The 22,819-nt window shown below is 49.5% G+C and overlaps 1 protein-coding gene and 1 long non-coding RNA gene across 2 annotated transcripts in view; one reads left to right on the forward strand and one right to left on the reverse strand.

Annotated features, from left to right (window-relative positions):
- The first annotated feature begins 9,967 nt into the window (after positions 1-9,967).
- LOC129694280 (SUN domain-containing protein 2-like) overlaps positions 9,968-22,819 on the forward strand; it is a 39,254-nt gene continuing 26,402 nt past the window's right edge. The window contains 4 exon segments of the mRNA XM_055630993.1: positions 9,968-10,271; positions 16,326-16,495; positions 18,733-18,801; positions 20,628-20,721. Coding sequence (XP_055486968.1) covers positions 10,030-10,271; positions 16,326-16,495; positions 18,733-18,801; positions 20,628-20,721 — 575 coding nt within the window. The 5' untranslated portion in view covers positions 9,968-10,029.
- On the reverse strand, positions 11,034-15,394 carry LOC129694281 (uncharacterized). Its single transcript, XR_008722988.1, has 2 exons — positions 14,636-15,394; positions 11,034-13,040 (listed from the first exon to the last, which is right to left on the reverse strand). It is a non-coding gene; the product is annotated as an uncharacterized LOC129694281 (long non-coding RNA).

A 22,819-nucleotide genomic window follows, 5' to 3' on the forward strand; every position in this document is an offset into this window, starting at 1 on the left:
AGTTAGGTGGACCCCTTTCATTCCCCTCGTTGTCCAATTCACCGTGCGGGTGAATATTTTTGTAGCGTCCCCTCGGAACACCTGTTTTCCTTCATCCACAGCTTCTGTTCTGCTTCCCCTTTTGCCACCAGCTCCCCCAAGTATCTCCATCTCCCTCCTTGTTTCTTGGAGACTGACACATGTGGCCGGGAGGGATATCCCCTGAATAACTCATAGTCCTGTTTACTCAATTTGACAGCGGCGGCTGCGTTCCCTTGTCCGTCCCAGTACGGGCAGGTCAGTGTCACAGTGGAACATGGTTCTTTCATGAACTTTTAATCATAATTTTTATCTGGCCCCGTGGTATATTTAAACCACATAGTACAATGCAATTCTCCAGGTCTATGTAAGATAGTTTCTGGGGGAGTTTTTCCCTTTACTTCTCTAATCAATTCGTCCGCTATTGCCACCGGTCCGTTCTTTGCCAGGTCTATGGTGTAATAATAGTGGGGTTCGCCTGCCCCTTCTTGAACCATTATGTCTGCATTGCCTGGCGCTAGACGTACCGCCCTCATTCCTTGTGCCATGGGCATGACACCTATTTTCAGTCCCATCATAACATCTTTCCCAAGAGGTTTACTGGACATGTGGCGGGCACTAGTACCTGCTCTTCCCATTTGTCGTTGGACAGGGGTTCTTTGAATTGTAATGGTTCAGTCGGGTATTCTACATTGGTGTGTCCGGTGGCGGCCTTGACTGTTATTGAATCTTTGGAATAGACCATTCCCGGGGGCTCGTTGTCTTTTGTGATAACTGTCTTGCATGCTCCGCTATCACACAGGAAGGTTAATTTATTTCCACGAACATTTAAACTTATTGTTGGTTTCGCAAAATCTCGCAAGACAAGCAATATACATTCCAGATCCAATACATGGAGAGTGCCTGAGTCGGAGGGTGTGTCATGATTGGATTCAGAATCTGAATCTTTGTCCTCTATCTCTACCCAACCCCTTGGCTAACTTCCGTCATTCATGCTTGTTCTCGGGCGCGGGGTCTTGGGTCTCCCTCCTCACCCCCTTCTGCGGGACCCCTTTTCGCCTGTGGGCAGTCTCGAGCCCAATGGTCGAAGTTTCCCACATACGAAACATCCATTTCCTTTAGGGGTGCTCCCCCCCCCCCCCCCTGCCCCTTCCTCGGCCTCTACCTCGCCCCCTCGGGTTTCCCCTTTGTTGGTAGTATGCTGAGACCATATTATCGTCCATCACGTCTGCCAGATAGACATTTTTTTGTTGTTTTCTTATCTGTTTATGTTTTCCTCAGCATTGACCGCCCAATCTCTTAAGTCGTTCAATGCCTTTGTATACAATCCCACCATTTAAACGATAACTGACAACCAGGTTTCCAAAATCACGCTGTCACCTTGCAAAACTGTCTCATAGATGGGGAATGCCCTCTACGGCCCTTTTTACATCATTATTGTTCCATGGACGGTGCACATTTATCGTCCCACCCACGTTGGCATCTGGATTTAGCATTGCAATCATAGGGTAAATCCCTCCCCCATCAAGACCATTTAAATTTGGTGCTATGGAACTAAGGGGGTGGCTTACTGCATCGGCTAGATTTACCACATTACCTACAGAGGGGCTGTAAGGCCTACCTGTTCGGGTGACACTCTGATTTTGCAAACCTGGTTGTTGTGAAACATTCTGCGCCCCATGGACTTGGACCATCGTTGTCGGTAGTCCTGAGGCTTCACCTTCTCCCACTGGTGGCGAGGCCACTCCTCCTGTATATGGAGGTGGGGGGGAGCACTTTCCATCCCAAGTGGTGGTGCTGTACGTAGCCGACGGTGATCAGTAGAATATTTCATTGTCTCCTTTCTGTAGAGGTGGGTGCCTCCGTCTTTTTCTCATTCTGGCATTGCCGTATCAGATTCTCGCCTCTTGGTACCCTAATTTCTCCTTGTCTGTCCGCTGTTTAGTGGCAACTCTTGCAATGGCAGACATTAGTTTACAACAATCATCAACAAGTAACTTACCACAAAAATCTTACCAAGAGTCAAGAGTCAAGAGTCAATTTAATTGTCATTTGGACCCCTGGAGGTCCAAACGAAATGCCGTTTCTGCAGCCATACATTACACACAAATAGACCCCAGACACAACATAATTACATTTTACATAAACATCCATCACATAGCTGTGATGGAAGGCCAAAAAAAACTTATCTCTCCACTGCACTCTCCCCCCCCCCGATGTCAGAGTCAAAGTCAAAGCCCCCGGCTGGCGATGGCGATTGTCCAGCGGCCATTGAAGCCACGCCGGGTGGTGCGAGGTCGCACACCGGGTCTTGGTGTTGGAGCCCCCGGTGTGCGCTCGCAAAGTCCCGCGGCCATTCCAGCCGCGCGGGGCAGTGGTGTCAGGCCCCGCTCCAGGAGCTCTTCAACCCCGCAACACGGGCGGGAGAATTCGCCGTTGCAGGAGCCCCGAAAAGCGGTCTCCCTCCAGGGATCCGCGGGCTCCCGGTGCCGCCGTCCGCAGACCCGCAGTAGCAGCCTCCGACTCAGCAGCAGCAGCGGCATCGGCAGCAGCAGCAGCAGCAGCAGCGGCAGCAGCAGCAGCAGCGCTCCTCCACCGCTACCACATGTTTAAGTAGTTACAATTACGCTTACTTTGTATAAACATACATTTCTCATCTCCTTGAGTTTGTCGAGCCCATTCTGATTCCCTCCTCGAGACTTACGACTATACTTTTTCCCTGTCAAGACCAACTTGACTCTGAAGTCCCAGACTTCCTACCTTTGGCGACCCTGTCGCCGGAGTATCCAAGTACTCTCTCCAATTGTCCCTGACAATTCTGTACGTCGTCTCCGGTCTCCGAGGAGGGTAACAAAATACAACTCGGCAAAGTCAAAATTACAACCCGGGGGCCCCTCCTACGGAACATTCAGGTTTATCTCGGCTGGTGTATGTTGGACCCCATCACTCTGCCACCACCTTCCACAAATCCTTAAAGTGAGCGCTCTTGGTTTCCTGGGAGGAAGGCAACAGAGGTATTGGGGCCCCACGTTGGGCGGCAATTATGTTAGAAATATTTTTCCCCACTACACCAGCAACATTATTAAAGATGGAACCTGAATGTTTATGCTCAAATAAATCAAAGAGTCAGAAAATCTCTGCAATAGCTTTACTTGTCACCATGGTGAGAGAAAGACCCAACAAATGCCGGTGCAATTTCTGACTGACAATACAGAGAATTCACACATATCTTTATACTCATAAACAGCCGTAAAACACATGGTTAGTAATTTTCCATTACATGAATGAAGGTTAGGGAGGCAGGGAGTTTATAGGGAGGAGACCATCTGCCAAAGTAAAAAATAAGACCTTATTGTTTGGAAACACATATACAGGATGATAGCATTATCATGTAATGTCATAAGGATGAGAACAGTGCTTATCTATGTTCTCTCAGCTACTGCAAGGCCGATTTGTGATCCATTCTGCCGGGTTACTGCAAAAGCTTGTTTTTACTACATGCTAACATCTTTAAAGCATTAATTAAAGGTACAGTCCTGATAGCTATAGGAATTAATTTTTCTATCAAGGGGAAAGGCAAGACCAGGTGAACAACTTGTGACTTTGTACATCTGAGTTTCAGCTTCACCCGAGCCCGATGTGTTGCAGGTGCGACACACTCTACTTGGGTCTCTGTGAGGGCAAACACTGAGGGGGTGGGTGATGGCTCCTTGATCTCCAAACCCTCAGCCTGACCATCACCTGGTGCTTGCTCATACAGATTCCACACAGGACCTCGATCTCAACACAGCTTCCTTCTCCTTCGATGGGACGTGTCAGGAAAGGTTTCCCTCGCTGAGATTCTTCACCATCACCCAAGCAGTGTTGTCAATCACTTGTCCTCCTCCCAGGGCACTCTTTGCATGGCCATCGAAACGGAGGCAGTGAGCAGAATTTTCTTCTGGAATGAGAGTTGCCTGTAAGTCTCGATCCGTAAAAATACTCAAGGACTCAAATCATTAACCATCAGCAATTGGTTGATTTTATATGCGTAAGGGGAGATGTGTCTCAGTCAAAGGTGTGATCACATTTCCAATGTTAGTCGGCATAGCAGGATATTTGTAGGTGATGACTTTTGATAATGTGAACTGGATCAATGTGAGGGGGGGAGGGATTATAAAACCCGTAAGTGTGGGTGTGGCTCATTCTCTGCAAGATGGGGGGGGAGAGGTCATGACTGTCTGAGCTGTGAATCAACTGAACACACTGAATGTCTACTGAACTGTGTATGGTGTGGTGTTTTGTGTGGTTTTATGGTGCTTGAAATGGTATGAAAATGCATTTGAATGTGGCGGCCTTGCACCCTGCATGAAATGGTATGAAACTGCACTTGAGTTTGGTGGCCTTGCACCCTGCTTGAAGCAGTATGAAACTGCACTTGAGTTTGGTGGCCTTGCACCCTGCTTGAAGTGGTATGAAACTGCACTTGAATTTGGTGGCCTTGCACCCTGCTTGAAATGGCATGAATGCACTTGAATTTGGTTGGCTTGCACCCTGCTGGAAGTGGCATGAAACTGCATTTAGTGGGGGTGGGTGAGAGTGATGCATGTGGGGTTTGGAGAGCGGGGTTGGATAAGGTGGGGATGGGGGAGGTAGGTGGAAGTCAGGAAGTTGGGGTAGGGGTGGAAGGAGCTTTTGTAGGGTTGGAGGGTGGGTGATGGAGTGGGGTGGGATGGGGGGTATGGCTGGTGCTGGTGTGGGAGCCAGGTTGTGAGAGTGTAGGAGAGGCAGTGCTGCTGCTGTGCTGGTGGTGTGAGGGTCAGGGTGGGGCTGGTGTGAGGGTGGGGATCGGGGGGGGGGGGGGGGGGGGGTGGTGGGGTGCTGTTGCTGTTTTGTGAGGTGGTCAGGGTGCGGAGGTCAGGGTGGTGCTGCTGTTGTCAGGGTATTGGTGGTGTGAGGGTCAGGGTGGTGGGGGTGTAGCAGGGAATGAAAGCGGTGAAGGTGTGGCAGGGGGGTGGTGCTGCTGTGTCGGGATCAGGAGCGGTCAATAGACAATAGGTGCAGTAGACCCTTCGGCCCTTTGAGCCAACACCGCCATTCACTGTGATCATGGCTGATCATCCACAACCCTTGACTCTGCTATCTTTAAGAGCTCTATCTAACTCTCTCTTGAAAGCCTCCAGAGAATTGGCTTCCACTGCCTTCTGAGGCAGAGAATTCCACAGATTCACAACTGTGTGAAAAAGTTTTTGCTCATCTCCGTTCTAAATGGCTTATTCGTAAACTGGGCCAAGAGCGGAACTCGCTATCAAAACATGGAGGGGACGGGGGACACAATTTTTTGGCAGCCGTGCGCGCATGCGCACACTCACACACGCGCGAGGCTTCAGAGGCTCAATCTCAACTCTGCCTGTCTCACCGGGTTAACTACAGCCCTGTCTGGATTGACGGGATACCAGCGCTGCTTCTCCACGCTGGACATATTTCACGCAGGTCCAGAGAGGTTAACCTGGCGGGACAGGCAGAGTTGAGCTGGGTTTAGTGTTGTTTCTCTGCGCTGGCTGTGGGCCTGGGGTCACGGCTCATGTCTGACTGCCGACCTCTCTGGCCACCCGTGGGGTGGGGGAGGGGGGGCACTCGGGGCAGCACCGGAGACCCGGCCGGGATCGATCCTGCCTGCGGATGAAGCACAGGTCTGTGCCACTCCTCCATCCTCCAATCACCACGCCCTCGATCATCAGTCCCACCACCACTGCCTCGCGGAAAGCAGAGATTTTAAAATCGGGATCACAAAAACGTGGGGGGGGTTGTCCCCCATCTCTCAAAACATGGGGGAACGTGTCCCCTCTCGGCCCCCCCCCCCCCCCCCCCGGGTTTTCTGCCGATGAACTGGGCCCTGGTTCTGGAATCTCCTCTAGCGTGACAAAAACCATTAATAATCTTATATGTTTCAATAAGATGCCCTCTCATCCTTTTAAATTCCAGAGTATACAAGCCCAGCCACTCTATTCTATCAACATATGACAGTCAAGCCATCCCTGGAATTAACCTGGTGAACCTACATTGCACTCCCTCAATAGCAAGAATGTCCTTCCTCAAATTTAGAGACTAAAACTGCACACAATAGTGGACTTACTAGGGCCCTGTACCACTGCAGAAGGACCTCTTTGCTCCTATACTCAACTTCACTTGTTATGAAGGCCAACATGCCATACGCTTTCTACACTGCCTGCTGAACCTGCATGCTTACTTTCAGTTACTGATAAACAAGGACCCCCAGATCTCGCTGTACTTCCACTTTTCCCAACTTGACACCATTTCGATGATAATGTGCCTTCCTGTTTTTGCAAGAATTTTGTACGTTTCTATAAGATCCCCCCTCAATCTTCTAAATTCTCACGAGTACAAGCCAAGTCTATCCAGTCTTTCTTCATATGAAAGTCCTGACATCCCAGGAATCAGTCTGGTGAACCTTCTCTGTACTCCCTCTATGGCAAGAATGTCTTTCCTCAGATTAGGTGACCAAAACTGTACGCAATACTCCAGGTGTGGTCTCACCAAGACCCTGTACAACTGCAGTAGAACCTCCCTGCTCCTATACTCAAATCCTTTTGCTATGAATGCAAACATTCCATTCGCTTTATTCACTGCCTGCTGCACCTGCATTCCTACTTCCAATGACTGGTGTACTATGACACCCAGGTCTCGTTGCATCTCCCCTTTTCCTAATCGGCCACCATTCAGATAATAGTCCACTTTCCTGTTTTTGCCACCAAAGTGGATAACCTCACATTTATCCACATTATACTGCAGCTGCCATGCATTTCCCCACTCACCCAGCCTATCCAAGTCATCTTGCAGCCTCCTAGCATCCTCCTCACAGCTAACACTGCCCCCCCAGCTTCGTGGCATCCGCAAACTTGGAGATGTTGCATTCAATTCCCTCGTCCAAATCATTAATATGTATTGTAAATAGCTGGGGTCCCAGCACTGAGCCTCACGGTACCGCACTAGTCACTGCCTGCCATTGTGAAAAGGACCCATTTACTCCTACTCTTTGCAGGATGCTATCCTCATGAGCATCCTCCTCGCAGTTCACATTGCCGCCCAGATTTGTGTCATCTGCAAATTTGCTAATGTTACTTTTAATCTCTTCATCTAAATCATTAATGTATATTGTAAATAGCTGTGGTCCCAGCACTCAGCCTTGCGATACCCCACTTGTCACCGTTTGCCATTCTGAAAGGGACCCGTTATTCCCTACTCTTTTTCCTGTCTACCAACCAAGTTTCTATCCATGTCTGTACCCTACCCCCAATACCATGTGCTCTAATTTTGGAATGTTGGGGGGTGGAACCGCGACACAAAGTAACACTCTAGAATGTAGCATTTTGAATGATGCAGCCAATGGGCAGCGTCGTCGGGGACGGGACGTAGAAAAAACAGACACAGACAGGCGGCGTTGGAGGAAGTCGTGTCTGGTGTCTGCTCTGCTTAGCTCAGCTCTGCTCAGCTCAGCCATACTCTACCCTACCCCACCCTACCCTACCCTCATCTACCATCATCTACGATTATCTACCATCATCTACGAACATCTACTATATTATACTATACTCAAGGTGCGGCGACCAGAAGGGGAGTGGTTGAAGTGGCCACGCTCCCACTCCTTGTTCCTGGAGCCGTGCGGAAGCTTCTGCCGCTCGGACCCCGCAGGGACCATCACTCGGTGAGTCTGTGTGTCTGTCATGTCGGTCCCTGGCCCCGCACAGGTGACCGCTCTTCCCGGTGCCGGGGGCCCTGCGGACGGGGGTGACCCAGCCTCACCCCCTTGACTGCCTCCCTTTATCAGAGGGCGGTGGAGGCATGTTCTCTGGATGCTTTCAAGAGAGAGCTAGATGCTTTCCTAGCTACCTGCACTCAGACCATAACCCTCCGTTCCTTTCCCGTCCATATACGGATCCAATTTATTTTTAAATGATAAAATCGAACCTGCCTCCACCACTTCCACTGGAAGCTCATTCCACACAGTCAGGGGATATGGGGAGAAGGCAGGAACGGGGTACTGATTGGGGATGATCAGCCATGATCACATTGAATGGCAGTTCTGGCTCGAAGGGCCAAATGGCCTAGTCCTGCTCCTGTTGTCTATTATCTAAACACTGACCCACGGCAGCGCTGTCGGAGCCCAGTGGCGCTTCACCCCCCAATTAACTAACCGCACACTTTAAGAGGTATTGTACAAGACGCGAATAATAGTCAGTATTTAAAGGATTAAGTTGTATTATCGCTGTGAGGATTTGCTGCTTCTTCTCTGGCACTTTAACTTTGGATCACTAGTTAACGTTTATTATTGTCAATATGATCCACCGATGGGTTTGGTGGATCATAGACTGCGTGTCCAGTTCAAGGAGAGGCCAACGGCTGCTGTTTTGGGAAAAACAGTATGGAACCTTCAAGCTCTATTGAAGGTCCTGTGTTAATCCCGGGTTTTAGCCTCTGTCTACCTTCTCTTTGTATCTGTGTGTTAAGTGGTGCCGGTATCTCGGCCCTCCGTGACCATGATGAATTGATGAATTTGCAGTGTCGTGGCCCTGAAGCTGTAGAGGTTTTCACACCATATCAATCCTGTGCTCTGGTCGGCGTCTTGCTGCAAACCTCGTTATCTCTGATACAGGGGTGGTAGCTGGTGACTCGTGGTTAATGATAGGGAAACTGTTAACTACCTGTGATAAAATGTCATGTTAAAGGGAGAATGACTGAATTTGCCAAAAGTATTATTATCTATCTACTATAATATTACTGAAACTATAATTTTGCTTTTTTGTATGCGTGCCCGCGTGATTCCAAAACTCCGCCAAAATGGTACACGATAGCGCTACAATTTCTGGACCACCGTTGTCCGAGGGAGTCCGTTAGCCAAGTTTCGTTTAGATTGATGTTATTATTTACAATTTATTGACATTTGAAACTTTACAAAAACTACTTTTAAAGCACACTTCCACTTGCCCTGCCTGTCAATGACACCACGATGGAATCCAGAATCTCATTTACATAAAATTAAAAACAAAATCTGTTTTATTCAAATTCTTCCGTTTTCATTCACAATATCGTCACACAGGGAATCCAAATCTCATTTACATTAAAAAATCATGGGGTGGAGTGGGATAGGGTGGAGGTAGGTGAGGAGTGGGGGAGCAGGGAGGGAGAGGGGTTATGGAGGGAGGAAGGGACTGAGGGAGGGAGAGGTGATTGAGGGAGGAGAAGAGGGTAAAGAAGAGGGAAAGTGAAGATGCGTGGTGTGGGCTGAGCCCCAGGGCTGTAGCTGGGCCCGGGGTTTGGGCGCTGGGGAGCGGACACAGACATCGACTGGGCCCTGGGCTGGGGTTCGAGTTGGTGTGGGTCCGGGGGCCGCTGCTCCGGGCCCTTTTGGGAGGGAGAGGAGCGGGACTTGGGCAAAACTAGGCCACAGCCTCAGCCTCTCCCTCCCATGGCTCCAGACCATGACATATGCTTACTTTCCTTTATGGTCAAGGACTCCCAGATCCAGTTTGTATTTCCATTTTCCCAACTTGACACCATTCTGATAATAATCTGCCTTCCTGTTTTTGCTACCAAAGTGGATAACCTTGCATTTATCCACATTAAACTGCATCTGCCATACATCCGCCCACTGACCCAACATGTCCAAGTCGCCCTGCATTCTCATAGCATCCTCATAGTTCACACTGCCACCCTAACCTGTGTCATCTGCAAATTTGCTAATGTTACTTGTATATCCCCTTCATCTAAATCATTGATATATATTTGTAAATAGTTGCGGTCCCAGCACCGAGCCTTGCTGGTACCCCCACTAGTCACTGCCTGCCATTCTGAAAGGGACCCGTTAATACCTACACCTTGTTTCCTATCTGCCAACCAATTTTCTATCCATGTCAGCACTCTACCCCCAATACCATGTGCCCTGCCATGTGCAGGGAGGGTGTGTAGGATGACAGCAATGTGTCCCCTTCCCTCTCTGGGCCAGCGGGCAGGATGCCAGTGCCCAGTGCAGGGTTGCCCCTCACACTGTCTTTCTCTTTGCTCACAGTTAGTGCGGAAGACTCACAGTGCTGTGCGCAGGCTGAGGCTCGGGGTGATGGTGCTACGGTGAGGATGTCCCGCCGCAGTCCTCGTCTGGCCACCAACGACTATTACCAGCACAACGACGACACCTCCAGCAGCAGCAGTGGCTCCGCCAAATCCGGTGCTCCCTCTTACAAGGAGACTCCCATCAGGTACATCTCTCTAACTCTCTCTTGTCTCGTTTCCCCCCCCCCCCCCTCCCTCTCCTCTCGTTCTTTCCTCTCTAAGCTATGCTCCTTTCTAACAGTAAATATGCAGGTTCCAACCTAGTATCTCACTCGGGAAGCAGTGTATCAAAACTCCAACTCCCCCCCCCCCCCCCCCCCCCCCCCCCCCCCTCTCCCTCCCCCAGCACCGCCGCCAGCACAACCCAATCCCCCCCCCCCCCCCCCCCCCCCCCCCCCCCCCCCCCCCCCCACCCAACTGAACATTTCCCAACAGGAAAAAGTTCTGGACAAAAACTCAAGGAAATTTCCAACAGCCTCTTCTTTGCTGCTTGGAATTGCAGGTGGAGGATGATAGAATGTGTATATCTTCCATAGGCCAAGGACAGGGTTGCCGTGCCAATAGGTTGTTGATGAAGCCATTCGGTTGATGGGCTCATATGGGATGTTGGAGGGAATGTGACCAGGGAGTGGCTTGACACACTGAGTTACTCCAGCACTTTGTGACTTTTTTTTAATCAACCAGCATCTGCTGTTCCTTGAGGAGGGAAAGAAGGAGAGAGAGAGAGTGAGAGAGAGATGATATTTCTTCCCGTGTGAAATAAACTTCTTCCCCCCCTCCCTTCCCAGCTCTGACAAGCGACACTCTCCATCCCTCCCCAACCCAAGTCGCACCAGTCTCTCATTCTCACTTAGCAAACGGCTAGCAATGGCCTGTTTCCTTTATCATGGTTACTTTTTTTGCATAGCTTTCATTCATTTGTTCCATATTTCACTACATCACCGTCTCTATCTCTCGTTTCTCTTTCCCCTGACTCTCAGTCTGAAGTAGGGGCTCAACCCGAAACATCACCTGTTCATTCTCTCCAGAGATGTTGCCTGCCCCGCTGAGTTACTGCTGCTTTTTGTGTTTATCCGGTATAAACCTGTATCTGCAGTTCCTTCATACACCTACCTGTGAGATTTCTGCTGCCATCTTTTAGTTTAGTTTGTTGGTCACGTGTACTGAGGAATAGTAAAAAACTTTTGTTGCGTGCTAACCAGTCTGCAGAAAGACTATATGTGAATACTATCGAGCCATTCACAGTGTACATGATAAGGTAAATAGCGTTTACTGCCAGATAAAGCCAGTAAAGTCCAATCAAAAATAGTCCGATGGTCTCCAATGAGGTGGATCGTAGTTCAGGACTGCTCTTTAGATATTAGTAGGATGGTTCAGTTGCCTGATGACAGCTGGGAAGAAACTGTCCCTGAATCTGGAGGTGTGCGTTTCCACACTTCTACACCTTTTGCCCGATGGGTAAGGGGAGAAGGCGGAGTGGCCATGGTGTGACAGGTGCTTGAAGTGCTGGTGGCCTTGCCAAGGCAGCGTGGGGTGTAGCGTTGTCTCGGCAAGGCCACCACCGTAATGAAGGACGAATCGCAACTTCTGTTTGTTATTGGGGCCCAGGCAGCTGTTGTCAGCTTTAAGATGCCTGCTCTCGGCAGTTCATGGTGCAGCATTATTCTAATGGTGGGCAAGTGCATTGTGCCCTGATTCCATCTTTCTATTCTATTCCATATTTCTCCATCTCCTTGACACCGTTGTCTCAGACTGGATCATCACCCAGGTTGATCCCTGGAATAAGTCTTAAGCAGAACATTTTTGATTTTAGTTTGGGGAATGGATTTAGGAAGGTAGCTGGATAGTCAGCAGGGAAAGGTGTTCAGTGGTGGTGTCAACATTTTGTTCAGCTTAGCGATATAAAAGGACAAAGATAAACTGGAAGCGAATGCTAACTCCCTAATAACTGTCAGACAGAGTGAGACCCTGATTGGGTAGAAAGAAACTACAGATGCTGGTCGATACTGAGATACAAAGTGCTGGAGTAACTCAGCGGGTCAGGCAGCATCTCTGGGGAATTAGGATGGAACCTGCCTTCAGATTGAAAGTAGGGGGGACGGAATGAGAGGTAGGAAAAAACCAGAACAAACTGAGGCCGGCAACAGATGACCAAGGAAGCGTGGAGCCCACAATGGCCCGTTGTTGGCTGGGGAAGAGCTGATAACGACAGGGATACAAGAATGCGAACATTGGAACACTAGTAGGATGTCCAGTGTGGGGGAGAGAGTGAATGCAGGAGTTACTTGAAATTGGAGAAATCAATGTTCATACCACTGGGGGGTAAGCTGCCCAAGTGAAATGTGAGGTGCTCTTCCTCCAATATGTGTGTGGCCTCACTCTGACAGTGGAGGAGGCCGAGGACAGAAAGGTCAGTGTGGGAATGGGAAGGGGAGATGCCGCGACATGTCGACACATGACGCCAGTATGGTCGTGAGTAGTCGCCCGAAGAGTCATACCTTTTTCTGGTCGCCGCTGGAATTTCAACATGTTGAAAATTTTCAGCGATCTGCTGCGACTGCGACGGGTGCCGGCAGTCGCCAAAAATATCGCAAAAGTGGGAGAAACCCTTAAAGGGCCTGTCCCACTTGGGCGACCTAATTTGTGAGTTCTGGCGAGTTTGCCCTGACTCATACTCGCAGCATGGTCGTCACAAGGTCGTAGGAGGTCTTCGTAACTCTCCTTCATGCTCGAAAGTGGTCTCCACGTACTCGAGGCCTCGGCTAGGTCGCGGCGTTTTTTTCAATATGTTAAAAAATGCCCGTGATTAAAAAAAGATTGCCATGGAAAGAATTGATTCTATTTTTACTCGTAGGTTTAGTAGTAGATCGTAGTAGGTCGGCATGCTGGTCATAGGTAATCGAGGATAGTCGAACCTTGTAGATAGTCTTCATTATAGTCGAAGGGGGTTGAGGAAATCGAAGGAGATCGGCTTCACGCTCCACTATTTGCCTGCACCGCCATTCCCTATGTCATCGTTAGCTAGTCAGCTAGTCGAAGCTAGTCTTCAACTCATAGTCGAAGGAGGTCTCTACATACAAGCTAGCATTATCCTACACACACAAGGGACAATTTATAATTCCCAGTAGCCAATATCCTACAAACCTGTACATCTTTGGCCTGTGTGAGGAACTCTGTGGCAGAGAGTAGTCAGGATGAACACAGGTCTCTGTGTGTTGTGAGTTCTCCCATCTCTTTGCGGTTTTAAAGGATGCCGACTCTCGGCCTTATCTGTGAGTGGCTATGTGTACGATGGTGAATATTTAGTGATGTGGTGTCCTGGACTTCCCCAACATCATATTTCTCAATCTTTAACACTGCAGACTGGATCTACCCAGGTTGATCCCCTGGAATAATTCTTGTAAGAACATATTTGATCCTCTCTTTTGGGGAATGGATTTAGGAAGGTAGCAGAGAGTATAAGGAGAGGTCTATCCAGTCTTTCTTCAAACATTTTGTTCAGCTTAGCGATATAAAAGGACAAAGATCTCTGGAAGTGAATGCTAACTCCCTAATAACTGTCAACAGTGTGAGACCCTGATCAGGGTTGAGAGACCTGCAGATGCTGGTCGATACTGAGATACAAAGTGCTGGTGTAACTCAGCGGGTCAGGCAGCATCTCTGGGGAAACTGCAGTGGAACCTGTCTTCAGATATGAAAGTAATCCTCTTGGAATGAAAGCCAACAAAAAATTCAGCTTTAACTGACTGCCTGCTGCACCAAGCAAGCCTGGCTCCTCCCTCAATGGCCCGGTGTTGGCTGGGGAAGAGCTGATAACGACAGGGATACAAGGCTGCGAACCCCCCTAGTAGGATGGCCAAGTTGGGGGCAATGTGAGTTATCCACCAGTTACTTTAATAATCTGCTTTCCCGTTGTTCATACCAAAATGGATAACCTGCACATTTATCGAAATGTATATGCTGCTTGCTCCAATGGCCATGTGTGTGGCCTCACTCTGACAGCCTATCCCCGAGGACACCTTGCAGGTCAGTGTGGGAATGGGAAGGGAAGATGACCACCTGGACGACATGCCGACACCCCCTCCAGTATTGCCAGTATGGTCGTCAGTCGCCCGAAAGTCATACCTTTTTGCCTTGGTTCCCTCATGGAATTTCAAATTAAATTTTAAGCGAGCTGGGGTCCCCTGCACTGAGCCGGCAGTCCCACTAAGTCACTGCCTGCCATTGTGAAAAGGACCTGTCCCACTTGGGTGACCTAATTTGCTTCCTGGCGAGCCAGCCCTGACTCATATCGCAGCATTAATCGTGAACCCCCAAGGCCATTCGTAACTTTGCAGCTTGAATACTAATCTCCGCATCGAGGCCTCGCTAGGTCGAAAGGCGGAGGCGCGCTTTCCAGATGTTAAAACATGCCCGTGATTCTCCCCTGTCCACGCTACTAGTTACATCCTCGAAAAATTCTATAAGATTCGTCAGACATGATTTACCTTTCGTAAATCCATGCTGAAACCTTGTAGATAGTCTTCATTATAGTCGAAGGGAGGTGGAAGGAAATCGAAGGAGATCGTCTTCATGCTCCACTATTTGGTGTCCAATTTTCCCGAAGTTAGTCGTAGCTAGTCTTCAACATAGTCGAAGGAGGTCATCTACATACAAGCTAGCATTATCTTACACACACTAGGGACAATTTATAATTATCAGTAGCCAATTATCCTACAAACCTGTACATCATTGGAGTGTGTGAGGAACAGGGAGATAGCACCTGTAGTCAGGATTGAACCCAGGTCTCTGGTGCTGTGAGGCAGCAACTCTACCGCTGCGCCACAATGCCGACACAAAAGGTTGTCTGTGAGTGGCTATGTGTACGATGAATGAATATTTAGTGATGTGGTCACAATGGACAGAGGGGATGCTGCTGTGAAACTTCAACACGCTTGGCCGTGTATTGCGGTGTGCGTGACCTGCAGGTTGGCAGGCGGTCGGACAGGGTTGTTTTAGCTTGACTGGCACAGATGGGCTGAATGGCCTCCTGTGTCATCGATGTTTAAAATCTTCTTACACCCTGGCATCTGGAAACCTGAGCACTGCTCAACCACAGTGCCGGCAACCTCTACCCTGACCCAGCTAGTCTGAAGTGTAGGGAGTAATTACGGATGCTGGTTTACACCGCAGGTGGACACAAAATGCTGGAGGAACTCAGGGGACATGCAGCTTCTCTGAAAGAAGCAATGGGTGAATTTTCAGGGTGAGACCTTGCTTCCGAATCTCAGTCTGAAACATAGAAAATCAGTGCAGGAGTGCGGTGCGTGGCCTGCAGGTGGCAGGCAAGCCAGCACAGCCATTCAATTGATCTGACTGATCAGATGGGTGAATGGCCTCCTGTGTCATCGATGTTCCTTTTTCCACCCATCCGGCATCTGGAAACTGAGCACTGCTCACCCCTTAGCTAAACCTAACCCTGACCCAGCTCTCTTTAAAAACATCCAGTGAAGTGGCCTCCAGTGCCTTCTGTGGCAAGAGAATTCCATAACAATCTGGACGAACTCTCAGCGGGAAAGGCAGCATCTCTCAAAAGAAGCAATGGGTGACATTTCAGGGTGAGACCTTTCTCCCAAATCTCAGTCTGAAAGATAGAAAATCGGTGCAGGATTAGGCCGTTTTTTTTTGTAACTGTCCTCTAAAAAATGTATGTTTCAATATATATCCTCTCATCCTTCTATATACAAGTCCAGTCAAGTCCAGTCGACCCATTCTTTCATCATATGTCAGTCCCACCATCCCGGAAATTAAACTGGGGAACCTACACTGCACTCCCTCAATAGCAATAATGTCACAACTCACTAATGTGAGATGTCACTAATGTCACAAGAGTTGTGAATCTGTGGAATTCTCTACCACAGAAAGCAGTGGAGGCCGATTCACTGGATGCATTCAGAAGAGAGTTAGATGGAGTTCTTAGGGCTAGCGGAATCAAGGGATATGGGGAGAAAGCAGGAACTGATTGTGGATGATCAGCCATGATCATATTGAATGAGGCTGGCTCGATGGGCCGAATGGCCTAATCCTGCACCTATTTCTATGCTTATAATCTTTACCCACAATGTGTTTTGGATTGCTGTGCCAATTTCACAGAAGTTCTTGCTTCTCTTTCGCAGTCCTGGTCTGCCTCCGCCCTAAATCGTTGCCCTTTATCGTTTCAGGTTGCACAAGAAAAGGTCAAACAGCAAGGGGCCGGGACCTGTACCTGGCGTTAAAGGTTCGCCGTCCAACAGTTCAGTCAACAGTCTGAGTAGCTACTTCAGCAACATCAGCAACGCCTCCAAGCGCTCTCAGCACCTCGGCAGCTGCAGCGGCTGGCAGGAGCCCGTCGGTACGTGTCCGGGGAGGGCAGCGCGGGGCTTGGAAGCAGGGCACCGGCGCATTTCTTTAGTCAGAGGGTGATGAATCAGTGGAATTCATTGCCGCTGAAAGCTGTGGAGGCCAAGTCAGTGGATATTTTTAAGGTAGAGATAGTAGATAGATTATTGATTAGTACAGAGGTTACGGGGTGAACACATGAGAATAGAGTTAGGAGCGAGAGATAGTTCAGCCATGATGGAATGTCGGAGTAGACTTGATGGGCCGAATGTCCTGATTCTTCTCCTATCACTCATGACCTTTTGACGGCAGCGCTCTTAAATTCCTTAACCCCTTCCCTCCAACAGACTGGTTAAGGGCTTCTCCTTGTTTTAAAGTACCGCGATCATTGGTGCATGTCGGAGACTCGTGCTGCAGTATCTCAGTTTTAGTCGGAAACGAGCCCTTTGGCCCACCGAGTCCGCGCTGACTAGCGATCATCGCACAGCTGCAGTGAGACTTTGCCCATCCCGCCTGCGTGTGGTAACACACGGTTCAGTTACTGGGGAGCGCTGGGTCGGGGTCTGATGCCCCCTGGTGGTGGGAGGTGACCGACACCGAGCTGCAGTTACTGAGAGAGCGAGAGATGTGTGACTTTCCTTTTCTTCGGAATTAGAGCATGGATGGTGGGAGTGTGACCGAAAGAGAGGTGCAAAATGAAGATAAGGGGACGGAGCTATCTAAGAAAATAGGTAATGAATAGATCATTGTTAGCTAGGGGAAGGTGACAACGATAGACACAAAGATCAAAGTAACTCAGCGGGACAGTTAAACGGCCAGCATAAGGTGTAAGTGGAGGACCAGAATGGTAGTCCATGGAGAGATACGTCCCATCAAGGGTCTACTCTGCCATTCAATCATGGCTGATCTATCTTTCCCTCTGAGCCCCATTCTCCTGCCTCCTCCCAATAACCCCTGACAACCGTAATAATCAAGAATCTATCTATCTCTGCATTAACAATATCCACTGACTTGGCCTCCAAGGCCTTCTGTGGCAAAGAATGCCACAGATTCACAACCCTCTGACTAAAGACATTCCTCCTTATCTCCTTCCTAAAGGAGCGTTGTTTAATTTTGAGGCTATGAACTCTAGACCTCGACTCTTCCACAAGTGGAAACATCCTCTCCACATCCAGGTGGAATGTTCATCATCTCACATCCCACGTCCCTCATCCTGAACAGCTTACGTGCGGCACGTTGCACTATCGGGAGAGAGAGGACACACTGGCGGGGGCTGGAACAGAGGCTTTAGGGATTTAATATTGAATGAAATTGGGCAGTGGGGCAGCTGAGCGGGCACTTACTGCGGTGGGTGGATGAGTGGGTGGGAGGTGTTACTAGGGTGGGTGGGTGAGTGGAAGATGTTACTAGGTGTGGACAGGGTGGGTGGGAGATGTTACTAGGGTGGGGCAGATGGATGGGGGCAGTTACTAGGGCATGGACAAGGTGGGTTGGTGAGTAGCGGATGTAACCAGGGTGGGGGACAAGGTGGGTGGGGGTGTGGGAGTTGGGTGTGGCACTGGGTGGGGATGTTGCTAAGTGGGTGGGTGGGTGAGGGGGGGATGGGGTGGGTGAGGTGGGGGGGGGGGGTGGGGGATGGGGGTGGGGTGGTGGGGGGGGGGGGGTGGGGGGGGGGGGTGTGGGTGGGTGGGGGGGGGTGGGGGTGGGGGGGGGGGGGTGGGGGGGGGGGGAGGGGAGGTTCGGGGTGGGGTGAACATCCCATTGCTGGGGAAGGGTGAGGTTGAGTGGGCTATAACAAGGCACGGGTGTCGGGACATGGGGTGGGTACATATTGTATGCTGTTACGGGGAACGGGGTGAGGGACGTAAGCGGGCTGATGGTGGGGAGGGTAAATGGAGCGGGTGGGGTGTGAGGATCCGTTACTGGGGCAGGTGAGGGGCCTTGGTGATTACCAGTCATCCCCCCTCGGTCACTCCTTCCCCCAGTGACTGATCTCCTTCCTCGGAAATTGCACTACTGCTACTGTATACACATATACATATTTACTGTTCCATTATTCTGTGTTCCCACTTCTGGGTGAGATGCTAACTGCATTTTGTTGTCTCTGTACTTGTACACTGCACAATGACAATAAAGTTTTTGAATCTTTGAATTTGAATCTGAAACATTGGGCCACGTGGCCCTTTGAACATTGTAAACCTTGAGAGAGAAGTTTGCTTTGTTGACATCTTGCTCTTTTCCACCCCCCAGGTTTGGCCTACTCTGAATCATTCTCTCCCCTTGCCAACCTGTGGGGCTGGATCTCGCTGTTGTCTCCAGGTACCTGCATTACTAATCTTCCCTCTTCTGTGCTCCATGGCCCCAGAACTCTGCTCCAGTCAACCAGTGCCCTGCTGATACTGGACCCAGTGGTGAGGTAGAGCCCGCTGCTCCTTCCTTAAACTCCCAGGGTTTGCACAAGGCCTGGTCCCCAGTGCTCTGTTGTTCGTGCAGCCTAGGACCACAGTCAGTGCGGGAGGAAGCCGCCTTCCAGCTTGGTACTCTAGTGTGTTCCCTCGCCCTGACTGGGTCACTCACTGAGATGAGTGGTGAGTTGCCGAGAGGACCATAGGGTCAAGAGACGACTGACTGTCAATGCTCGGTTATTCGACCCCGACTGAAGTCATGTTGTAACACCTAAGGGAGGCCTGGTTTGTGCTCCAGGGTCACTGGGGCGATGGAAGAATAGGATCTCCTTTAGATTTCCCCAGCTGTGTGGCACCGAGGTTGCTTTTGAAATGTAGTGTAACATGGTGGACCGCGGCCAAGCTCACACACAGCATTGTGGTGAAGAGCAGACGCCATTGCTCAATAAATATACATTTCTCTAACTTTAAGTAACCCACCCTCTCTGTCACTCCCCCTCCTTAGTCGTTGTACTAGTTTCACTGTCGTCCTGGTGAGTTTCATTGTCTGTATAATTCGTTAACACCAAGCCCACAGCCAGCCAACAATGGACTGTTTCCTTGATCATCGTTACTTTTTTGCATACTGTTCATTCATTTGTTCCATATCTCTCTACATCACCGTCTATATCGCTTGGTTCCCTTTTCCCTGACATCAGTCTGAAGAAGGGTCTCGACCCGAAACGTCACCTATTCCTTTTCTCCAGAGATGCTGTCAGTCCAGCTGAGTTTCTCCAGCTTTTTGTGTCTATCTTTGCCAATGTTGGTTGTGGGATAACAGACAATAAGTGCAGGAGTTGGCCATTTGGCCCTTTGAGCCAGCACCGCCATTCAATGTGATCATGGCTGATCATCCCCAAACTACCCCATTCCTGCCTTATCCCCATATCCCCTGACTGCTATTTTTTAAGAGCCCAATCTAACTCTCTCTTGCTCTCTCTTGAAAGCATCCAGAGAACCTCAGCATATGGCAGTCCCGCCATCCCGGGAATTAACCTAGTAAACCTGCGCTGCACTCCCTCAATAGCAAGAATGTCCTTCCTCAAATTAGGGGACCAAAACTGCACACAATACTCCAGGTGTGGTCTCACTAGGGCCTGTACAACTGCAGAAGGAACTCTTTGCTCCTATACCCAACTCCTCTTGTTATGAAGGCCAACATGCCATTAGCTTTCTTCACTGTCTGCTCAACCTGCATGCTTACTCTCAGTTCTGAAAACACTTCAGTTCTAAATGAATGTTATACCATTTAGAATCTATTTTAATAATGTGTCCTCCACAGGTTAAGCAAACTGGCCTGTAATTATTTGGGCTCTCCCATGCTCCCTTTTTAAACAACAGTATGTTAGTAATCTAATCCTCCAGTATTACTCCTCCAGTATTACTCCTGCAGTGAGGAAGAATCAAAATATCACGGCAAGAACATCTATAATTTCTTGTTGGAACTTTGACTATGAACTGTTCTCTCTCTCACACCTATTTAGGGTCAACTCTTTGCCCTATAGGTCCCCTTTCCTTCGTTCATCTTGTTACCTACTGTGGACTTTCTGGGACGGCAGGGAGGCTGCTCTCACTCAGCCTGAAGTGGTTCCACAGTATCAGTGGGTTCCCCGTGTGGGAGAGTCTGAGCTCTCTCCGTTTCCACTGATGGGAAGCATCGGGGACCAACGTTGTCTAATGTTGTGTTGCTGTCTCTTTCAGAAAAAGCTTTGCCCCTGGTGTACTGGTGGTTGGGCACAGCCTGGTACCAGTTAACAACGGCTATCTCCTTGATCGATGTCTTTACTCCTTTCAGGTACGTGATCAGGGGATCCACAGACTCCCTTCCTCCACCTGGTCAACTGAAGCAGAGTCACCCATCCCTGCTGCCTCCTCCATCTCCTCCCCACCTCTGTACTGAACACACCCTCCCACAGGACACCCAGTCACACTGAACCCCTGATAAACTCACCACAGAACAGCCCACACTCACTGCTACAGGTAAACTCGCCGTAGAACAGCCCATTCTCACTGTACCCAACAATGCCTTACAACGCTTACAGCGGCAGAGACCCAGATTCCATCCTGACTACGGGTGCTGTCTGTTCAGAGTTTCTACGTTCTCCCCATGACCTGAGTGGGTTTTCCCCGGTACCTCCGGTTTCCTCCCACATTCCAAAGACGTACAGGTTTGTAGTTTGATTGGCTTAGTTTAATTGTAAATTGTCCCTAATCGGGGGGACGGGGAAATCTCGTACAGGACAGAGACACGTGAGAGGCTAGAGGTTGGTATGGAGGGTGGTGTGGGGAAGGTTAATGGACAGAATAGTCAGATGCAAGGCAGAGAACGAGGAAGGAGGGTAAGTTTAAACTGCACATAAAGGGGCCTGACGGGTAAGGCAGATGAGCTTAGGGTAGATACGAGTGGATAGATACGAGTGACTGGGACGTTGTAGCCATGAATGAAACCTGGTTAAGGGAGGGGCAGGACTGGCAGCTCAATGTTTTGGGCTACGGGAGCTTCGGGAGAGACAGGGGTGAGGGAAAAAGAGGAGGGGGGGCTGCATTGTTGGTTGATGAGGATGTCACGGCAGTGTTCAGAGGTGACATTACAGACGGATCGTCTAGTGAGGCTATATGGGTGGAATTGAGGAACAAGAAAGGGATGATCACCTTGTTGGGGGGGTACTACAGACCCCCAAATAATCAACGGGAATTAGAAGAACAAATGTACCGGGAGATTGCAGACAGCTGCAGGTCAAATAGGTTGTTGTAGAAGTGGATTTTAACTTTCACAATATAGACTGGGAAAATCATAGCGTGAAGGATTTAAATGGGGTGCAATTCCTCAAAAGTGTTCAGGAGAGTTTTCTTAAGCAGTATGTGGAGACCCCCACATGTGAGAGGGCAACACTGGATCTAGCATTAGGAAATTGGGAAAGGCAAGTTAATGTAGTGTGTGTGGAGGAGCCTTTTGGGTCCAGTGACCACAGTTCGATTAGGTTTAAGATAGTTATGTATGGGGACGGAGAGGGTCCACGTGTTAAAATGCACAACTGGGTTAAGGCCAACTTTGAGGGCATGAGAGAAAATCTTGCTCAAGTTGACTGGAGCATGTTATTTGAGGGGAAAAGTGGAATGTTTTAAGTGTGCTGACGAAAGCTCAGGATATGTATGTCCCCGTATAGAGTGAAGGGCAAAGCAAGCAAACGTAAGGAAGCTTGGCTGACGAGGGAAATTGAGGCGTTGGTCAGGGAAATTGAGGCGTTGGTCAAAAACAAGAAGGATGCATAGGACAGGTATAGGCAGCTGGTGGGATCAAGTGCATCCCCGGAGGAGTTTGAGGAACTAAGGAGTAAACTGAAAAAGGTGATCAGAAGGGCAAAAAAAAAAAGGGGCCAGGAGATAGCTGTGGTGGGTAGCAACAATCCCAAAAGAATTTATAAATCCGTAAGGGGGAAAAGAGTAACCAGAGAGAGAGTGGGACCTCTCAGGAATTAAAGCAGTCACATCTGTGTGGAACTACAGGAGATGGGCAAGGTCCTCAATGAATATTTCTCCTCTGTATTTACCGAGGAGAAAGATAGTAGGACGGAAGGTAGACAAAATTGCTGGAGAAACTCAGCGGGTGAGGCAGCATCTATGGAGCGAAGGAATAGGTGACCTATCGGGTCGAGACCTTTCTTCAGACTGATGTGGGGGGGGGTGGGAAGAAGAAAGGAAGAGGCAGAGACAGTGGGCTGTGGGAGAGCTGGAAAGGGGAGGGGAAGGAGAGAGAAAGCGAGGACTACCTGAAATTGGAGAAGTCAATGGTCATACCGCTGGGGTGGAAACTACCCAAATGAAATATGAGGTGCTGCTCCTCCAATTTGCTATGGGACTCACTCTGGCCATGGAGGAGGCCCAGGACAGAA

The sequence above is a fragment of the Leucoraja erinacea genome, unplaced genomic scaffold (assembly GCF_028641065.1).
Source record: "Leucoraja erinacea ecotype New England unplaced genomic scaffold, Leri_hhj_1 Leri_602S, whole genome shotgun sequence".
NCBI classification, from domain to species: Eukaryota; Metazoa; Chordata; class Chondrichthyes; order Rajiformes; family Rajidae; genus Leucoraja; species Leucoraja erinaceus.